The sequence below is a fragment of the Pseudophryne corroboree genome, chromosome 3 (genome assembly GCF_028390025.1).
Source record: "Pseudophryne corroboree isolate aPseCor3 chromosome 3, aPseCor3.hap2, whole genome shotgun sequence".
Classification (NCBI taxonomy): Eukaryota; Metazoa; Chordata; class Amphibia; order Anura; family Myobatrachidae; genus Pseudophryne; species Pseudophryne corroboree.
Window position 1 is genome coordinate 485,763,611 of NC_086446.1, and position 22,561 is coordinate 485,786,171.

A 22,561-nucleotide genomic window follows, 5' to 3' on the forward strand; every position below is an offset into this window, starting at 1 on the left:
TCTTGCTCAGTGGAAGGAGGGCCAAAGTCCTCTAAATTAAAACGTCCCTCCCTTCTCTAGGATCTCTGATAATCACTGTTTTGCCATGTAGGTCCACCATCAGTTTAAAAGGGAATCCCCAGCGATAGCGAATGCCATGGTCGTGGAGAGTGGTAGTTAAGTCTCTGAGCTCCCGTCTCTTGATGATGGTAATCGGAGCCAGATCTTGATAGAACTGCAGTTTGGCATTATCGTAGAGAATATAAGGTTTACCATGTGTCGGAGCAAGAACAAATTCTTTGTCTTTAAAGCTTAGGAAACGCATGATAACGTCCCTAGGAGGGTCACCGTACCGAGGTTTGGAACGGAGGGCTCGAAGCGATCTTTCTAGCGGCAGTTGCCGGGAACCTAGATCAGAAAGTATATGGGAGAATACATCATGTAGGTAGTTGACCAGATCGCCCGGTAAAATAGGTTCAGGGATATTACGTATCCGGATATTATTTCTCCTCTCCCGATTTTCTAACTCCTCGTTTTTTTGGTGCTGAGGTCCGCTATATCTTGGATAATGTGATCTAGGTCCTTGAGGGTCTAGTTCTGGACCTTGTGGAGTGAATCCTGACGAGCCTCTACTTTGGAGGATCTGGCGGATAGTGAGGAAAGATCCGAACTGATAGAGGAAACAGATTTATCCAATTTAGTTTCCAAGGACTCCTTGAGGTCCACAGTGAGTGATCTCAGAGCCAATACATCCTCTTTAGTAGAAGGGGTGGGCGGAGAGTGGTCCCCCATATCCGCTTGAGAGGAGCGGGTAGAGGGTGGGTCAGATGGAGAGGATGATTTGTCATTTATAGAGAAATGTTGGGCAATATCACCCCCTGCGCGCTACCTGGCGGCCGCATTATTTTTGCTCATGATGCTTGTGTGTGATGTAAAGTAATCAGAGACGTAAATAGAGAGTGCAAATGAAAGAAGCAGGAAAACTTAGCCAGGGGAAATACGTTGATCAGGTAGGAGCCACGGATCGGAATTCTGAAGTAGACAATAGGGCCTCAATATATACCACCGGAGGGTGAGACACTAGTAAAGTTAGGGAGTCATTAATGCTGTGAGCATATTCTTTTGGGTAAGAAAGCTCCTAGAGCGACAACTGAAATCCTTTGAAGTGTACAAAGAGCAAGGTCAGAGGAATGAACCTTCCACTGTATAACGTAGGTATTGTAAATTATCAGAAGGGTAACTCCTCTTCAGCAGTGTAGCAAGTGTATTATACGTTCCTGAGTGAGTGAATAATACTCAAATCAACTGGCTATATCAGTCAGTTATCAGTGCTCCCAAATCACTAATATATATCTAGATATATAGAGAGAGGACCCGCAGGCACTGTTTGTGTGCACCTTAGAGGTTATATGTAGGATGATAAGCCAGAGATGTAGGGGCAAGACAAGTAAGGGTGGAGGGGGGTATAGAGTCGGGACCGTTCTGTGCACTAAATCTCCTCTTTCATCTGGCACCTGGAGGCTTGCTTCCCCCACCACTCACGCTCACCTCATCATGCAGCATATAGCCCAGTAATAGTTAATGCAGCCCGATATGATAGGGAAGAGCAGTGGCCGAGTCACATGCAGAGCTCTGCGGGTACCAGGCGACAGTTCAGTAGGGGCTCCTGCAGCTCACCTTCCCCGCCCGACAAGACGGCCGCTGTCCGCAATCCTATGCGGGAGGGATTCTCCCGCGGCTTACCTCCACAGACTCTGGAGATCCTCTGCAGCAGTGCAGCGTCCCTCTCACAGCGGAGGAGAGGACAAGCAGCGGCGGGATGTGAATGGTGGTCCGAGGCGGTCAGAGGGGGAAAAGTACGGCACAGCATTACCGCGGCACACTCCTCCTGCCGGAAATGCACACTGTAGGCCCCGGATCCACCGAGGTGAGTAGGCCACAACCTGTAAGGGTGGGGATACCCCGTCCTCCGGCTCCGTGACACAGACTCACCAGCTTGGGGCGCGCACACTAGGCTCTGGCCGGTAGTATGAGGGCAGCTTAGCTCATAGAGGCAGAGATAAATCCCTGTTTTTGGATGGATACTGCAGGAGCTCTTTTCCAGCACGTCTGCCTCGGTCGCCTGCCAAGGTCCGCCCCCAGAATTTTTTTTCAAAGAAAAAAAAAAATCTGTGTTTTAACATATCCAATGTGGGGGTAGTAAAATTGCCTATCATCACATTAATAATAAAAGTTCAAACCTGTCAGATATCAGGAAAAATTTATTTCCATGATTTGTTTAGTATAGCAGTTTTGAAGTCTTAATGTATTTTGATTTCCTTTCTAGTTACTACCCAAGATCACTCGCAATTATGCAAAATCTGGCTACATGGCAAAGACTGGTCCTACGGTGAGTGATATCAGATTACATTTATTACAGTCTGACACAGGTTGAGTATCCCTTATCCAAAATGCTTGGGACCAGGGGTATTTTGGATGTCGGATTTTTCCGTATTTTGGAATAATTGCATACCATAATGAGATATCATGGTGATGGAACCCAAGTCTAAGCACAGAATGCATTTATGTATCATATACACCTTATACACACAGCCTGAAGGACATTTTAGTCAATATTTTTAATAACTTTGTGCATTAAACAAAGTGTGTGCACATACACACGATTCAATTATGTTCCATATACACATTATATACACAGCCTGAGGGTCATTTAATACAATATTTTAGATTATTTTGTGTATTAAACAAAGTTTGTGTACATTGAGCCTCCGAAAACAAAAGGTTTCACTATCTCAGTCTCACTCAAAAAATTCTGTATTTCGGAATATTCCGTATTTCGGAATATTTGGATATGGGATACTCAACCTGTAATTTTAGTATATAATATATTCTACTATTAAATGTTACATGGTGGTAAGGGAAGTTTGGTTTGTTTTTTTATTTGCTTACAAACATTAGGAATAATTTACTCTATGAACATACAAAGTTAAATACAGAGAAACATAATGATCTAGCTATAAATTACAAAGGAATACTTGTTATGCATTGGTCATAATGGGTCTGATTCTGAGTCTGGCAAAAGTGGGAAAGCGAACTGACCTCCCGGATATCTTCATGCGTCACGTAAAGAAATTGCTGACTGTGCATGCGCTGGATAAGGTGTATGTACACGGACAGAGGGTCAGATTCAGACCTGATCGCTATTGTGCGAATTCGCACAGTGGGCGATTATGAAATGACTGCACATGCGTAAGCACCGCAATGCAAAGGCACGTCGCCAACAGTGACAGAATGGTGCGAAAATTTTGATGGCAAGGCATTTGCAAGGTGATTGACAGGAAGAAGATGCTTGTGGGTGGTAATTGGCCGTTTTCAAGGAGTGTCAGGAAAAACGCAGGCGTTCCCAAGCATTTTCAGGGAGGGTGTGTGATGTCAGCTCCGGCCCCGAACAGCCTGTTGCTATCACACTGTAGGAGTAAGTCTTGGGCTACGCACAGTCCTCACAGATAGGAAAAATCATTCAATGGTGAGTGAGTTGGGAACGGATTTGCAGATGTCCGCTGTCTGTCGGAATTTTCGCACAGTGTACACATGCATTCGCACACTTGACCCGGACGGGTTTTCACTCTCCCTGGGCAGCAACTATCTGATCGCAGACCTCTGCAAATTTGCAGCCCAGCGATCAGGTCTAAATTAGGCCCAGAGTTTGCAAGTTTGTATGCATTCATCTGCCCATTCATGGCGCTCTTCTGGGTGTTAAATAGCAGCAGCCATGCGGACGCAGGGAACTGATCTGTCTAATGGGAGTATCTCCAGCATATCAGCTGACTGCCATGCTCATTCATAGGCCCAGATTTATCAAGCCTTGAGAAGTGATAAATTACTCCGTGATAAAGTACCAACCAATCAGCTCCTAAATGCCATGTTACAGGCTGTGTTTGAAAAATGACAGGAGCTGATTGGTTAGCACTTTATCCCCATGCAATTTATCACTCTCCAAGGCTTGATAAATCTGGGCCATAGTGTTTAGATGCAGATGGGACGCCTGTTTCTGATGAATCTTTTGCACCCTGAATGGGGTGCATGTAAGTCCTGGTACTAATGATAGTGGCTGTGGCTACAGACGTAAATACAATGGGCGGGATGGACTGACACATACAGACTCACAGATATTCAGCATACACAGGGGGGTTCTCGCATTAGCATAAGCTAGCAAGCTGGTCGCCAAGGCTGTATGGAAAAGTGCCATAGATGCGTCTCACTTGGAATCAGCCCCTATATTTACAGCTGTGTAAAACCAATATGATTAATATCATACATTACTATTGTGCTGGATGTAATAGCTGACACGTATGGTGGATGGGAACACTGGTAAGCTAGTGTACTCAGTGGTATTTATCACTGTTTCTGGGGTCCCTCAGCATCTCCGGAAGCAGAGGTCAGCTTGCTATGTGTGTTGTAACTCAAGAAAAGTGCAGAATCAGGAGTTTTTATTTTGTGTTACATCCAGTGCATAAACTTTGTTTGCGTAACTTCCCCATTGATTCAGAGAGATAGAGATAAGTTCCCCATTTCTGCCTGCACAGCCCTCTTCCTCGTCCATTCATCACACTTATATTAGTACAACAAATGCAGCTTCTTGGGGGGATATTTCAGTTCTACACTTCCTTGTATTAACACAGTGCAGCCATTATAATATCATTATCACAATTGTTTATGTTCCAATTAATGAGTCCTTTCATTTTCGTTCTGTAGCAAAAAGAACCTTTCAAGAAGCGGTGGTTCAACTTAGATTCTGAGGAGAGAAAACTACTCTATTACAAAAAACCCTTGGTAAGTTCTAAAAATGAAAATACTGACAACTAAACCAGAAAAAGAATTGCGGTAATGAAAATTCACACTGTAGAACATGAACAATGAGGATCACTACACATTACCGGTCCACAAAGTAATAGGTAGTGACACCTCCTCTACAGCCTCACATACTAAGGGGTCAATTTACTAAGATGGGAGTTCTGTTTAAGAAGGGATGTTGCCCATAGCAACCAATCAGATTCCAGGTATTAATTTCTAGAAGGTGCAAGATAAATGAGAAGTGGACTCTGATTGGTTGCTATGGGCCACATCCCATCTGAAATAGAACTCCCATCTTAGTAAATTTACCCCTAAGAATACACATTACACACACACACACACACACACACACACACACACACACACACACACACACACACACTAGCTAAAGGAGTGGCAGTGTTAAGGTGCGTACACACTAGATGATATCATGGACGGTGTGCCTGATTCTGACACATCGTTCACAATATCGTCTAGTGTGTATGCACTGTGTCGCTGATTATGCACGCTCCCACACATTGTCAGTGACATCGCCCGTTAGCCCTACATGCATGTCCTATGAGCGATATCACCAGCAAGGGCCTTGCTGCTCAATGCAACATGGCCCCTGCTGTCATTCACTGCTGACGGCATCGGCAAGTGTGTATGCACTTGCCAATGCTCGCCCCGCTGCCGACTCTTATCGCTGGCAACATCGCTGGGTACACACGTTGTCTAGCTTAAGGGCTCACAGGACCAGGACCAGGGCCAGCGCTGTCATTAATTCTCTTTAGACAGCTATCTAGGGCGCCGGGATCTGGGGGGGAAGGGGCGCCACTGAGTCTGCCTAACACAACCTTAAGGATATTTCTGAAAGAAACTTAATGCAAGTGGTGGAACTTATAAGCTACACTTTCATCTGAAGGGCTGGGAAGTGGGTATTGGTGGTGGCTGGGAAATGGGTATTGGTGGTGGTTGGGGGAAAGTAGGCTGAAGTTTTGCCTAGGGTGCTGAGAAATCTTGCACAGGCCCTGCCCAACACAGCTGCTTTTCATAACCGCTTTACCTGAATCGGAGCAATACTGATTACTGTGGTACTTTGGTATCCACCGCTGCAACTTATGGCGAAGTGGATAAATGGTGGCGTCGATGAGGCAGAATTATGAATATGCCCCATAATAAGATTTAATAGACAGAAATGGTTAATAATATACTAGTTGCTAACGACCTTTGTAGAACTTAATACATAACAAGAATTACTACACATTACTGGTCTGAAATGTAATAAGTACCGCTTACTCTACAACATGATATGTACTAAAAAGTAATACAAAGATACAGATCTAGACTATAACAGATTCTGATTCCCCACTATAACATTAAACATGATAATTAATTTAAATAACTGGTCTACTATATAACGAATGTTGCCGACCACTTTAAAATATGACCACCAATGAGAATTCACATTTAGGGCCTGGTTCTGAGTTACACGCAATGCTGATGTTCACGTATGTAGCTGAGTGATTCCTTGCAACTGCGCATGTGTGAAAGTTCTGAAAACCCACATGGGGCATGTGTTACACAGAGCGTATGTACAAAGGTGCTGGTGCGACCGGGTCAGACAGTATCAGAAAGGTGTCAGCAGAGGCGTAACTAGGGTTTTTGGAGCCCAGGGCAAGATCAATAATGGCGAGGCACTGTGGTGAGGGGAGCCTACCCCCTTAATTAACTAATCCTGCGGGGCACTGTGGTGAGGAGAGCCTACCCCCTTAATTGACTAATTGCAGAGTTTAGCAGCGGAAGGGTTGCAGGGATTTCTCACCCCAAGCTGCAGCGCTTCTGCCACCTCCGACACTCCACGTTTTCGGCGCCACCCGGGATGCAGAGCACTGCACCGGGGATGTACCCTTCTCAGTGTGGTCTGCTGCGCTCCGAAGGGGGATCTTCTCTCCTGCTGCAGGATCCCGATCTGCGCCATCCTCCCCGCTGTTCCGCGCCATCTTCTTTAAGCCAGCCAAGGTCTTCTGCGGGTCCTTGCTCCGGTAAGCGGGTATCCTCCGCGATGCCGGTGCTCCCGTCACTGGTCAGTCTCCTCCTTTACTGCAGGGTCCCGGTCCACTGAAGGTTGGATGTCCTTCCCCGGTCCTGCGGCTGGCTGGACTCCTCTTCTGCAGCGTCATCGCCACTCAGCGCGGATGGCTCTGGTCGCTCCGGTGACAGGCGCAGATGTGGGCAGCTCCTCCCTGGCGTTGGTCCTCTCCTGGTCCTGCGGCTCGCTCCCTCTCATTCCTTCAGCTGGTGCGCAGGTCTCCGCTCCTCCTCCAGTCTTCGGCGTGACCCAGCACTGTTTTCCCGCAGCGAAGTCCACTCCCGGGGTGCACGGCCAACTCTTTCTTCCAGGGTGAGTCCTCCGGGCCTCCGGCCTCCTTGCTACGTGCTGCTGCTGTCTGCTAATTAAAAAAATATATATACACTTCCGGGTCTGTGGAGAAGTGCCGCCACTTCGACCAATATATATATTTATTGATGTTGTGAGGATAAGTGAGCTTGCTATGGTGAGTGCTGAACTTTCTGTTTGTATATATTTGGGTTGGTGGCCATGGGCTGCATGCACCCCACCCTATGAGTGGTGAGTGCAGACATTGCACCCCGCTTCTGGGGTGGCGAGTGCTGTGGTTTTCTAGATTTGTATATATATATATATATATATATATATATATACACGCGCGCACACACACACACATATAGTAATAGAACACATATATACAACACATAGAACACATACACTTACCTATACACATACATGGTACACATACACACACACACAGGAAATACACAATTATACACAAACACACTGAACACATACACACATAAATATACACACAGATAGAAAATATACACACACGTAGAAGACATACACACAAACATTATGTACACAAACACACACTTACACTGTCCGTGTCACCACCACGGTGTCCTCCTCCAGCGGTCCTAGGGCTCCAGTCCTGAACAGTGGCAGCGCAGGGCAGGCGGGAAGGGAGGGAGGGCACGTGGACTCTGACCGGCAGCGGCGCAGCGGGAGTGGGTGACCCGGGCAGCGATCCGATCATCGCTATTAGTGTGCTGCTGTAGTAGCACTGCTACAACAGCTGCACACAGACAGCGATGATCGGATTGCAGGGGTGACATGCGGGGGGGTCCGTACCATTATAATCAGAGCAATAGCAGCGGGGGCGAGTGTGCATGATGCCCTGGCCGCAGCCGGTGCCCCACTCTGCTGGGCCTGCCAAGGCGCCCTGGGCGCGTGCCCTGCTCAACCCCCCTTAGTTACGCCTCTGAGTGTCAGCAAAGTGATGTCTGATTCTGGGCAGTGACTGCCAGGTGGTTAGTAGTGCACACAAAAATGGTCCGTTCAGTGTGCATGTTATGAAAGCATTGTGGGCATATCAATGCAAGCGGCTGCATTTCCAGATGCACAGACACAAGCATAGGAGGCCATAGTCAGACAGAGAAACTGTACCTGCCATACGGTGAACAAGGACGAGCCAATTGGTATTACAACGTGCATGGGTGCTACAAGTGGGCATATCAGTCCTTTGCACAGAAGTACACAAGGGAAGGAGTTGATAGCGGCATTTGCATAAACTCACAGACGTGCAAGGACCTACATACGCTGCTGCATGCACTTTTGCGTGTGACTCAGACACTTAGGGACACGTATTATGGGGGTAATTCCAAGTTGATCGCAGCAGGAATTTTTTTAGCAGTTGGGCAAAACTATGTGCACTGCAGGGGAGGCAGATATAACATGTGCAGAGAGAGTTAGATTTGGGTGTGGTGAGTTCAATCTGCAATCTAATTTGCAGTGTAAAAATAAAGCAGCCAGTATTTACCCTGCACAGAATTAAAATAACCCACCCAAATCTAACTTTCTGCACATGTTATATCTGCCTCCCCTGCAGTGCACATGGTTTTGCCCAATTGCTATCAAAAATCCTGCTGCGATCAACTTGGAATTACCCCCTATATACGTTACTGGTCTATAATACAGTACCCTGACAACCACTCTAGAATGTGATGTGACACATAATGAAAATGAAAACACATTACTGTTCTCTAATAGAACACACCCTCTTGAATGTGAAACAAGATGTGGAATATAATGGGTACAAGATGTAGAATATAATGTACGCACTACAGATGTAGAATGTAATGGGCCCTGACATCCACTCTGGAATATGACACATCAACTGAGTAAATACACATTTGAGGTCTAGAATATAACAGGTCCTGACACCCACTGTAGACTGTGACCAGTGATGAGAATTAATATATTTTTTTTTTTTTAAATAATGTTTTATTGATTATATAAGGATATAAACATACAGATGCAACGTTGTAACAATAGATGGCATATAAGGAACGAATGACATATTATGATCAGGAGGGAGGGGAACTCAATAGATCTATCAATAAATAGTTGTCTCGCTTGCCTCCATGAAGACAGATTACCAAAATGCTACAACTAACCATTAAAGTTAAGAGAAAGGGGGGGAAAAACAAAGAATATGAAGAAGGGGGGGGGGGGGAGGGGGGAGGGAGGGAAAGGTCGGCCAGTCCGAGCCACCGATAGATACAACTTTTCGATGTAGGTAAGGTCCAGACAACATCTCAAATAATCAGCATCAAACATATAGAATGTAGCACTAGGTATTAGATGCTAAATGGTTGTCAATGGAGGTTCAGCGTTGAAATGCAAGGTCCATGGTGTCCATGTCTCGGTGAAAGAGAGTGGGGAGTCTCGAAGAGAGGCCGTAATTCGCTCTAACTTATATGTGAACCAAATTGCATTAATAGTAGCGACCATAGTAGGAGGGGCCACAGATTTCCACTTGGATGCTATTAGACATTTGGCTGTGTTCAGAATATGTTTAATTAGGGCTCGTTGATGGCGCGAGGTGTTAGGGATGGGACGGGAAAGTAGTGAATAAAGAGAATTAATATATTTATTACAGATCTAGAATATTAAGGTCCTGATATCCAATCTATAGCGTGACCAGCGGGAATAATTCATATACATTGAAGATCTAAAATACAACCCTTCTAGGATGTAACCTATGCTGATTGTTAATACACATTACAGATCAGGACTATCAGAGATACTGATTAATTAATACTCTTTACAGATATAATATATAACAGATCCTTTAGACACCCTAGAACATGATACATTATTAGAATGGTCACATATTACTGGTCTGTAATAGAATACATCATGAATTACTATATTTCCTGTTTCCAGGACCCTTATGAGCAGGGTGGCCTTTTCATTGGAAGCCACAAATGTGGATACCAGGTCTCAGAAGGTTTGCCTAAAGGTAGCAAGTGGGATGCTGGGATTATTATTAAAACACCAGACCGAGAGTTTGTCTTTACTTGTGAAAACACCAGAGAACAGAAAGAGTGGCTAGAGGCTCTAAGACAGATTGTTCTCCGTCCAATGACAACACAGGACACAACAGGTAACTCACACTAATACTGGGTATCTTAATATAGGGGGAGACTGGGGTACAGCGTCTCACATTGTGCAATGATCTGTGCATTCCAATGTTATAGTTTTGCAAAGGGGAGTTGGATGCTCACGTACACAGTATTGATCTCCATAGAAAAGCAGATACTACTTCCCCTATCCCTGTTCTGTTATTTGCTTTGTTAAATAGTCTGTGTAGCAGCATCTCTCAGAGATCAATGTTCTGTATGTGAGTACCTGTCTGTCCTCTGTGTACCAGTCTAAAGACAGAAAGAAGAAGAAACGTTAGAAGACTCCATGAGACTGATGTGAAGTGATGATGTTGACAATCAGCAGGTGCTTCTCATTGGCTGAGTGTGTATTGATCCCTCCCACTAATTCTATTATCGGTGTGGCTTCTATTATCTATTTGCTATATTTAATTGATATTTACAATGTGTCTGTGATGTACAGGGTGATTCAAAAGTCGCAGTACACCCTTTTGTTTCAAAAACTGCAGGAAATGGAAAAACTGAATACTTCAGTAAGGTATGGGTGAGGTGAGCTATCGTTTAGGGTATGTAACGAGCATGGGCGCCATCTTGAAATCGGCCATCTTGAATCGAAGTCTGTTTTTTCATATACAAAGGGGGTTGTATAACATGTCAAACAACATCAGAATTTGCGGAAAAGTTTATTGCAGCAAACAGATTTGAAATAGCGGTTACGGTTCAAAAGTTACATTTTTTTGGTTGGAATTACAGGCTGAACTGTTCAGTCTGACAGTAATTTAATGTGTTCAACATGTTGTCCCTCTCGGTCAACACAAATTCAAAGGCGCTGGATCCAATCGTCATGCACTCGCAGAAGGATTTCCGAAGAATTGCTGGCACACACTTCTTCAATGCGTTGCTGGAGATGATGTCTGTTCTTATTTTCTCTGCATACACGAGTTGCTTTAAATGACTCCACAGATAAAAGTCAAGTGGTGTGAGGTCAGGTGATCTGGGTGGCCATTCCACAGAACCACGTTGGTCAATCCAGTAACCAGGAAATTGACCATCTAACCACTGACGAACAACTGCTCAGTAGTGTGGTGGAGCCCCATCCTGTTCAAAGTAACAGGGAAAGCTGCCATCTTTATTCAGAACTGAGGGGAACACCACTTCTTCCAGCATTTCGAGGTAGCGTTGTGAATTTAGGTTCTGGTCAATGAAAATGGGTCTAATTACACGGGTACCCCATATCCTACACCACACCATAACCTTTACGTGACCGACAACCTTGGAAGGTTCCAGTGTGGATTCTGGTCACTCCAGTACCTGTGGTTGTGACGGTTAACTTCACCACTGACATAAAAGTTTGCCTCATCACTGAACAAGATGCCTTGTGCAAAAGAGGGATCCTGTTGATGTTGCTCTAAGGCCCACATGCAAAACTGCATATGTCTGTATGGGTCATCCTCTGCTAGGTACTGGAGTAGCTGGATCTTGAATGGATGCCATCGATGGGCATAAAGGATTCGTATGATCGATGACTGGCTGATTCCACATTCTGCTGACAAACGTTGTGTGCTGCATTGTGGGCTCTTCACGAAGGATGCCAAAACCATTGTTGAGGTTGACTCGTCAGTAGCACTTTTTTGGACGACCACTCCGTGACTTGTTAGCCACAGACCCAGTTTCTCGGAATTTGGAAATTAGGCACCTGACAGTGTTATGTGAAATTGGAGGTCTTTCTGGGTGCCGGTTGTTAAAATATGCAGCTATGACACTGAAACTTTGTTCTCAAGACATCAAAATGACCTAAATTCTCTACTCTTTTGTCAAAGCCATCTTCAGTTACCTGCAACAACAAAAAAGTGTTGTAACTTTAGAACCATAACTGCTATTTCAAATCTGTTTGCAGCAATAAACTTTTCAGCAAATTCTGATGTTGTCTGACGTGTTACACGACCTGCTTTCCATTTGAAAAAACTGACTTAGATTCAAGATGGACGATTTGAAGATGGTGCCCATGTTCGGTACATACCCTAAAAGATAGCCGACCTCACCCATACCTTACTGGAGTATTCAGTTTTCCCATTTCCTGCACAGTTTTTTAAAGTAAAGGGTGTACTGCGACTTTTGAATTACCCTGTAGAAGTAGATTCCCACTTTGGTATATTAAGGGAAACACAACGGGTGTTTGTATTTGTTTTACAATTGTTGGGTATTTTATTATGTTTTACTTGTTAAATGTGGCTTTAGTTTTTATCGATAATACTGTCCACAGACAGAGGGAGCGGTTCAATTGTTTTCCCCCACGGCTATCACTGGGGAGCACAAAATGGAGCAATTCAATTGTTGCTCCATTTAGAGACCTTTTTGCTGCGGTGGAGACATTCCTTCTAGCAGCCTCGTGAGGTACGAGAAGAAATATGTGCAAAGTCCATTGTATGGTTGGCCAAACAGCCCTTTGGGTGCCCTAACCATTTCTTTAGATGGGTTTAGCGGCTTTGCGCTGCCAAACCCTGTGCTTTTAGGCGCATCAATGCTAATGGGCACTTGAAAGGAGAAACAATTTAATTGCTCCATTGGACACCTAATCATATAGATGCTCAGCAGGGGGTGCGCAAAACAGTTGAATTGCCCCCAGATTGTCTTATGCATATGATGCTTTATTAAAGTACTATATTGTGTACTTTAGCATTTACTACTGATACTGTGAAGCCACATCCCTATGTAAACCAAGTGTTTATGTTGTTGTTTTCTCCCAGTACCAACCTGGAGCATATACCACTGTTCACTCATGGCATAAAACTGGCGAATAGTACGCTGCCCGGGCAGTGTTGGCTGCCAGATGTGTCTTATCTGAGGTACATATTACACCTTTATGTTTGGTGCATAGTGGGTCCAATTCACATCAGTGAAGTCATTGTTCCAGGGATGGTAATCTATTACCCACTCCAGCATCACAGTAGATAATTTCCAAAATGTTGGTTCCAACTGTTAAGCTCTTTGTTAGAGAATAGTTACCTAGCCATTTAGGTGGTGACAGCTGCTCTGTGGAATTGAATGATCTCTATGGCCAGTTGTAACTGGTAATGAAACAACAAAGCTGAAGGGGGGTACTCATGGAGCGATCGCTGCTTAAAATCTAAGCAATCTGACTAGATTGCTTAGATTTTAAGCAGCGATCACTCCGTGTGTACCCCTCACAGTGATAGCGATGCACAGCCCCGCGCATCCCTATCGGTGGTGCTAGATGATTGGCCTGCATGCAGATTGGCCTGCTGGGTGAAATGAGCGCCCCGCTTCCCCCGCGCGCACAGCGCACATCGTGCTGTGCTGAGCGGGGGGTGAGTTGTGTGCTGAGCGGTTCGCTCAGCACACATCTCTCCCTAGATCTGCCCGTGAATACGGGCCTTGACACAGATCAATGATCAGAAGTAGAGACTTCAGTCCAAGTCCAAAGTTTTTAAATTCTAGGTTCCAAGATGGATTTTACATTATTTGGTTTACATTATTTGGTTTTATTATTTTACATTATTTGGTTTCAGTGTCATCCAGTGGCACCTAGAATTTAAGGTGTCCATATTTGCTGGTGGCACTAAGGCGGATTCAGAGTTGCTCTCTGTGGATGGATCTTGTTTGTTTTAGCACTGAGCATGCCCTATACCAGAGCATACACAACTATGAGTGTCTCCTATTTGCATAGTGGGGCTAATTCAGACCTGATCGCTAGGCTGCGTTTTCGCACAGCTGGCGATCAGGTCTAAACTGCGCATGCGTATGCACCACAATGCGCAGGCGCGTTGCATGGGTACAAATCGGATCGCCACTCAGCGATGGGTTTGTGCGAAGAATCCGTTTGCATGGGCAGTCGCAAGGAGATTGACAGGAAGAGGGCGTTTGTGGGTGTCAACTGACCGTTTTCTGGGAGTGTTTGGAAAAATGCAGGCGTGTCCAAGCATTTGCAGGGAGGGTTCCTGACGTCAGTTCCGGTCCCGGACAGGCTGAAGTGTTTGCAGCGGCTGAGTAAGTCCTGGGCTACTCAGAGACTGCACAAAATCTGTTTGTACAGCTCTGCTACACATGCGTTCACACACTTACACAGCGAAAATACACTCCCCTATGGGCGGAGACTATGCAAACGCAGGACTGCAGAAAAAACCTAGCGAGCGAACAGGTCTGAATTAGCCCCTGTGTCTCCTATTTGCATCTCCAACTGCAGCTGACTTAAGGCTACCTCATCCAAATCTCACCTCCCTTGCGTGTAACATTAAATTACCCCTAAGTGATGTCATTAACACAATAGTAGCTTGCTGCAGAAATATTTACACATAATGGAAAATTGGATTGTGAAATTTTATGTAAATAGATAAATGAAAAAGTCCCACAAAAGATTAAAGTCTGAGTGAGAGCAAGGACACAGAAACTGGAAGTCACTTCTATGTCCAATGATAGAAGTAGCTTTTTATCGGATCTCATCGATCTTAATAGCATTCTTCTGAATTTTACGTTTCCTAAATGAACTACAATCCCCTAAGCTTGGCTTCTACTTTCCTCTGTTGTTTTAGCATTACTGTAATATGATACTCTGGGCACAGTTCAATTTCCAAGTGATGCGCTGTCACAATGCGTGATTGTTCACCTCACTCATAGTTACAGTAGCCCAACCTCTATGGGGGTTTAAGGAAAAATGTGCAATGCTAGTTGTCTTGAGTTGACAACAAACCATAAAAAAACACAGCAATTTGCGGCCATTGCTCAGAATTAAATTGCCCCTTAAGGCTTAGGATTTTTTCTCCTAGAGTATCTTACACTTAGATGCATTAAACTGCAGCTTCCACTGTTTCCCAGTGTATTCATCTCTTCTGAAATGGCAACATTTATTTCTCTGACGTCCTAAGTGGATGCTGGGACTCCGTAAGGACCATGGGGAATAGCGGCTCCGCAGGAGACTGGGCACAACTAAAAGAAAGCTTTTGGTCTAACTGGTGTGCACTGGCTCCTCCCTCTATGATCCTCCTCCAGACTTCAGTTAGAATCGTGTGCCCGGCTGAGCTGGATGCACACTAGGGGCTCTCCTGAGCTCCTAGAAAAGAAAGTATATTTTAGGTTTTTTATTTTCAGTGAGATCTGCTGGCAACAGACTCACTGCTACGAGGGACTAAGGGGAGAAGAAGCGAACCTACCTGCTTGCAGCTAGCTTGGGCTTCTTAGGCTACTGGACACCATTAGCTCCAGAGGGATCGAACACAGGACCCGACCTCGATCGTCCGGTCCCGGAGCCGCGCCGCCGTCCCCCTTACAGAGCCAGAAGCATGAAGATGGTCCGGAAAATCGGCGGCAGAAGACTTCGGTCTTCAACAAGGTAGCGCACAGCACTGCAGCTGTGCGCCATTGCTCCTCATGCACACCTCACACTCCGGTCACTGATGGGTGCAGGGTGCTGGGGGGGGGCGCCCTGAGCAGCAATATTAATACCTTGGCTGGCAAAAACATCACAATATATAGTCCCAGAGGCTATATATGTGATAAATACCCCTGCCAGAATCCATAAAAAAGCGGGAGAAAAGTCCGCAGAAAAAGGGGCGGGGCTATCTCCCTCAGCACACTGGCGCCATTTTTCCCTCACAGCTCCGCTGGAAGGATCGCTCCCTGGCTCTCCCCTGCAGTTTCAAGCTACAAAAGGGTAAAAAAGAGAGGGGGGGGGCACTAAATTTAGGCGCAGCAATATATATATATATATATAAGCAGCTATAAGGGAAAACACTCAGTTATAGTGTTAATCCCTGTGTTATATAGCGCTCTGGTGTGTGCTGGCATACTCTCTCTCTGTCTCCCCAAAGGGCTTTGTGGGGTCCTGTCCTCTGTCAGAGCATTCCCTGTGTGTGTGCGGTGTGTCGGTACGGCTGTGTCGACATGTTTGATGAGGAGGCTTACGTGGAGGCGGAGCAGATGCCGATAAATGTGATGTCACCCCCTGCGGGGCCGACACCTGAGTGGATGGTTATGTGGAAGGAATTACGTGACAGTGTCGACTCCTTACATAAAAGGTTTGACGACATACCAAATATGGGACAGCCGGCTTCTCAGCCTGTGCCTGCCCAGGCGTCTCAAAAGCCGTCAGGGGCTCTAAAACGCCCGCTACCTCAGATGGCAGACACAGATGTCGACACGGATACTGACTCCAGTGTCGACGACGATGAGACTCATACCCCTTTTCCACTAGCTCAAAAAACACGGGGTAAATGCACGGGGGCGCGCATTTACCCGTGTTTTTTGCTAGTGGAAAAGGGTAAACCCGGATCAAGTGATCCGGGAATCCTACCCTGGTAGCTAGCCGGGTTGAACACGTGTTCAACCCGGCTAGCTGTCTAGTGTGAACGGGAGCCGTGTCGAGGTGACACGGCTCCCGTTCACAGTGCATAGGGAAGGCGGCGCTGGGAGATCATGTGATCTCCCTGCGCCGCCCCTGCCGTGTCACTAGAAGCGTCACCAACCCGGCATTTGCCGGGTTGTGACTGCTAATGGGAAAGGGACCGAGCACGGGTCGCAGCAGGGGGCAGCTCCCGTGTCAGGCTCCCCGCTGCGACCCGTGCTCGTTAGTGGAAAAGGGGTATAATGTAACTTCCAATAGGGCCACACGTTACATGATTGAGGCAATGAAAAATGTGTTGCATATTTCTGATGTTACCCCAGGTACCACAAAAAAGGGTATTATGTTTGGAGAGAAAAAACTACCAGTAGTTTTTCCTCCATCTGGGGAACTAAATGAAGTGTGTGAAGAAGCGTGGGCTTCCCCCGATAAGAAACTGGTAATTTCTCTGACGTCCTAGTGGATGCTGGGACTCCGTCAGGACCATGGGGAATAGCGGCTCCGCAGGAGACAGGGCACAAAATTTAAAAGTTTGACCACTAGGTGGTGTGTACTGGCTCCTCCCCCTATGACCCTCCTCCAAGCCTCAGTTAGGTTTTTGTGCCCGTCCGAGCAGGGTGCAATCTAGGTGGCTCTCCTAAAGAGCTGCTTAGAAAAAGTTTGTTAGGTTTTTTATTTTCAGTGAGTCCTGCTGGCAACAGGCTCACTGCAACGAGGGACTTAGGGGAGAAGAAGTGAACTCACCTGCGTGCAGGATGGATTTGCTTCTTAGGCTACTGGACACTAGCTCCAGAGGGACGATCACAGGTACAGCCTGGATGGGTCACCGGAGCCGCGCCGCCGACCCCCTTGCAGATGCCGAATAGAGAAGAGGTCCAGAAACCGGCGGCAGAAGACGTCTCAGTCTTCATGAGGTAGCGCACAGCACTGCAGCTGTGCGCCATTGCTCTCCGCACACTTCACACCAGCGGTCACTGAGGGTGCAGGGCGCTGGGGGGGGCGCCCTGGGCAGCAATGTAATATACCTATTCTGGCTAAAATATATCACATATAGCCCCTGGGGCTATATGGATGTATTTAACCCCTGCCAGGTTCCAAAAAAACCGGGAGAAGAAGCCCGCCGAAAAGGGGGCGGGGCCTATTCTCCTCAGCACACAGCGCCATTTTCCTGCCCAGCTCCGCTGCGAGGAAGGCTCACAGGACTCTCCCCTGCACTGCACTACAGAAACAGGGTAAAAACAGAGAGGGGGGGCACTTATTGGTGATATTTATAATATTTGAGCTGCTATAAAGGGAACACACTTATTAAGGTTGTCCCTATATATATTTATAGCGCTTGGGTGTGTGCTGGCAAACTCTCCCTCTGTCTCCCCAAAGGGCTAGTGGGGTCCTGTCTTCTATCAGAGCATTCCCTGTGTGTCTGCTGTGTGTCGGTACGTGTGTGTCGACATGTATGAGGACGATGTTGGCGTGGAGGCGGAGCAATTGCCTGTAATGGTGATGTCACCCCCTAGGGAGTCGACACCAGAATGGATGGCTTTGTTTATGGAATTACGGGATAGTGTCAGCACGCTACAAAAGTCGGTTGACGACATGAGACAGCCGGCAAACCAGTTAGTACCTGTCCAGGCGTCTCAGACACCGTCAGGGGCTGTAAAACGCCCTTTACCTCAGTCGGTCGACACAGACCCAGACACTGACACTGAATCCAGTGTCGACGGTGAAGAAACAAACGTATTTTCCAGTAGGGCCACACGTTATATGATCACGGCAATGAAAGAGGCTTTGCATATCTCTGATACTGCAAGTACCACAAAAAGGGGTATTATGTGGGGTGTGAAAAAACTACCGATAGTTTTTCCTGAATCAGAGGAACTGAATGAAGTGTGTGATGAAGCGTGGGTTACCCCAGATAGAAAACTGCTAATTTCAAAGAAGTTATTGGCATTATACCCTTTCCCGCCAGAGGTTAGGGCGCGCTGGGAAACACCTCCTAGGGTGGATAAGGCGCTCACACGCTTATCAAAGCAAGTGGCGTTACCGTCTCCTGATACGGCCGCCCTCAAGGATCCAGCTGATAGGAGGCTGGAGAATACATTAAAAAGTATATACACACATACGGGTGTTATACTGAGACCAGCAATCGCCTCAGCCTGGATGTGCAGTGCTGGCGTGGCTTGGTCGGAGTCACTGTCTGAAAATATTGATACCCTGGATAGGGACAGTATTTTACTGACTATAGAGCAGTTAAAGGATGCTTTTCTTTATATGCGAGATGCACAGAGAGATATTTGCACTCTGGCATCAAGAGTAAGTGCGATGTCCATATCTGCCAGAAGAAGTTTATGGACGCGCCAGTGGTCAGGTGATGCGGATTCCAAACGACATATGGAAGTATTGCCGTATAAGGGGGAGGAATTATTTGGGGTCGGTCTATCGGATCTGGTGGCCACGGCAACGGCCGGAAAATCCACCTTTTTACCCCAGGTCACCTCCCAGCAGAAAAAGCCGCAGGCTTTTCAGCCGCAGTCCTTTCGTTCCTATAAGAACAAACGAGGAGGCCATTCACAAGCTGTATTCTCAGCAGGTGATAGTCAAGGTACCCCTCCTACAACAGGGACAGGGGTATTACTCCACGCTATTTGTGGTACCGAAGCCGGACGGCTCGGTAAGACCGATTCTAAATCTAAAATCTCTGAACCTGTACATACATGGTGTCCTTGGACATCAAGGATGCTTACCTTCATGTTCCAATTTGTCCTTCACACCAAGGGTACCTCAGGTTCGTGGTCCAAAACTGTCATTATCAGTTTCAGACGCTGCCGTTTGGATTGTCCGCGGCACCCCGGGTCTTTACCAAGGTAATGGCCGAAATGATGATCCTTCTTCGAAGAGAAGGCGTCTTAATTATCCCTTACTTGGACGATCTCCTGATAAGGGCAAGATCCAGAGAACAGCTGGAGGTCGGAGTAGCACTAACCCAAGTAGTGCTCCAACAACACGGGTGGATTCTGAATTTTCCAAAATCCCAACTGATCCCGACGACACGTCTGTTGTTCCTAGGGATGATTCTGGACACTGTTCAGAAAAAGGTATTTCTTCCGGAGGAGAAAGCCAGGGAGTTATCCGATCTAGTCAGGAACCTCCTAAAACCAGGAAAAGTATCTGTGCATCAATGCACAAGAGTCCTGGGAAAAATGGTAGCTTCTTACGAAGCGATTCCATTCGGCAGATTCCATGCACGAACTTTTCAGTGGGATCTGCTGGACAAATGGTCCGGATCGCATCTGCAGATGCATCAGCGGATAAAATTGTCCACAAGGACAAGAGTGTCTCTGCTATGGTGGTTACAGAGTGCTCATCTGTTAGAGGGCCGCAGATTCGGCATACAGAACTGGGTCCTAGTGACCACGGATGCCAGCCTGAGAGGCTGGAGAGCGGTCACACAGGGAAGAAACTTCCAGGGCGTGTGGTCAAGCCTGGAGACGTCTCTTTACATAAATATACTGGAGCTAAGAGCAATCTACAATGCTCTAAGCCTGGCAAAACCTCTGCTTCAGGGTCAGCCGGTGTTGATTCAGTCGGACAACATCACGGCAGTCGCCCACGTAAACAGACAGGGCGGCACAAGAAGCAGGAGGGCAATGGCAGAAGCTGCAAGGATTCTCCGCTGGGCAGAAAATCATGTGTTAGCACTGTCAGCTGTGTTCATCCCGGGAGTGGACAACTGGGAAGCAGACTTCCTCAGCAGACACGATCTGCACCCGGGAGAGTGGGGACTTCATCCAGAAGTCTTCCACATGATTGTGGTCCATTGGGAAAGACCAATGGTGGACATGATGGCGTCCCGCCTCAACAAAAAACTGGACAGGTATTGCGCCAGGTCAAGAGACCCTCAGGCAATAGCTGTAGACGCTCTGGTAACACCATGGGTGTACCAGTCAGTGTATGTGTTTCCTCCTCTGCCTCTCATACCAAAAGTACTGAGAATTATACGGCAAAGGGGAGTAAGAACGATACTCGTGGCTCCGGATTGGCCAAGAAGAACTTGGTACCCGGAACTTCAGGAGATGCTCACGGAAGATCCGTGGCCTCTACCTCTAAGACGGGACCCGCTTCTGCAGGGACCGTGTCTATTCCAAGACTTACCGTGGCTGCGTTTGACGGCATGGCGGTTGAACGCCGAATCCTAAGGGAAAAAGGCATTCCAGAAGAGGTCATCCCTACCCTGGTAAAAGCCAGGAAGGAGGTGACTGCACAACATTATCACCGCATTTGGAGAAAATATGTTGCGTGGTGTGAGGCCAGGAAGGCCCCGACGGAGGAATTTCAACTGGGTCGATTCCTACATTTGCTGCAAACAGGATTGTCTATGGGCCTCAAATTAGGGTCCATTAAGGTTCAAATTTCGGCCCTGTCGATTTTCTTCCAGAAAGAATTGGCTTCAGTTCCTGAAGTCCAGACTTTTGTAAAAGGAGTACTACATATACAGCCCCCGGTTGTGCCCCCAGTGGCACCGTGGGATCTTAATGTAGTTTTGGATTTTCTCAAATCCCATTGGTTTGAGCCACTCAAATCGGTGGATTTGAAATATCTTACATGGAAAGTAACCATGCTACTGGCCCTGGCTTCAGCCAGGAGAGTGTCAGAATTGGCGGCTTTATCGTATAAAAGCCCATATCTGATTTTCCACTCGGACAGGGCAGAACTGCGGACGCGTCCTCACTTTCTGCCTAAGGTGGTTTCAGCGTTTCACCTGAACCAGCCTATTGTGGTGCCTGCGGCTACTAGCGATTTGGAGGATTCCAAGTTGCTGGACGTTGTCAGAGCATTGAAAATATATATATTTCAAGGACGGCTGGAGTCAGAAAATCTGACTCGCTGTTTATACTGTATGCACCCAACAAGCTGGGTGCTCCTGCTTCTAAGCAGACGATTGCTCGTTGGATTTGTAGCACAATTCAACTTGCACATTCTGTGGCAGGCCTGCCACAGCCTAAATCTGTCAAGGCCCATTCCACAAGGAAGGTGGGCTCATCTTGGGCGGCTGCCCGAGGGGTCTCGGCATTACAACTCTGCCGAGCAGCTACGTGGTCAGGGGAGAACACGTTTGTAAAATTCTACAAATTTGATACCCTGGCTAAGGAGGACCTGGAGTTCTCTCATTCGGTGCTGCAGAGTCATCCGCACTCTCCCGCCCGTTTGGGAGCTTTGGTATAATCCCCATGGTCCTGACGGAGTCCCAGCATCCACTAGGACGTCAGAGAAAATAAGATTTTACTTACCGATAAATCTATTTCTCGTAGTCCGTAGTGGATGCTGGGCGCCCATCCCAAGTGCGGATTGTCTGCAATACTTGTACATAGTTATTGTTACAAAAAAAAATCGGGTTGTTATTGTTGTGAGCCGTCTGTTCAGAGGCTCCTACGTTTGTCATACTGTTAACTGGGTTCAGATCACAAGTTGTACGGTGTGATTGGTGTGGCTGGTATGAGTCTTACCCGGGATTCAAAATCCTTCCTTATTGTGTACGCTCGTCCGGGCACAGTATCCTAACTGAGGCTTGGAGGAGGGTCATAGGGGGAGGAGCCAGTACACACCACCTAGTGGTCAAACTTTTAAATTTTGTGCCCTGTCTCCTGCGGAGCCGCTATTCCCCATGGTCCTGACGGAGTCCCAGCATCCACTACGGACTACGAGAAATAGATTTATCGGTAAGTAAAATCTTATTTTCTAAAAGGTTACTAATGACGTACCCTTTCCCGCCAGAGGATAGGTCACGTTGGGAAACATCCCCTAGGGTGGATAAAGCGCTCACACGCTTGTCAAAGAAGGTGGCACTACCGTCTCCGGATACGGCCGCCCTAAAGG

At 46.8% G+C, this 22,561-nt stretch overlaps 1 protein-coding gene across 4 annotated transcripts in view; it reads left to right on the forward strand.

The window, feature by feature from the left end:
- Positions 1-22,561, forward strand: part of ADAP2 (ArfGAP with dual PH domains 2) — a 130,766-nt gene that overhangs the window by 100,325 nt on the left and 7,880 nt on the right. For 3 of the 4 annotated variants that reach the window (XR_010243893.1, XR_010243894.1, XR_010243895.1), the window contains exons 8-11: positions 2,306-2,368; positions 4,735-4,812; positions 10,118-10,337; positions 13,083-13,181. Coding sequence is in view for 1 of the 4 variants with exons in the window: in XM_063960878.1 (XP_063816948.1) it covers positions 2,306-2,368; positions 4,735-4,812; positions 10,118-10,337 (361 nt within the window). In the remaining 3 variants the exon portion in view is untranslated. The remainder of the gene's footprint in view (positions 1-2,305; positions 2,369-4,734; positions 4,813-10,117; positions 10,338-13,082; positions 13,182-22,561) is intronic. The other variant, XM_063960878.1, reaches the window with a different exon arrangement.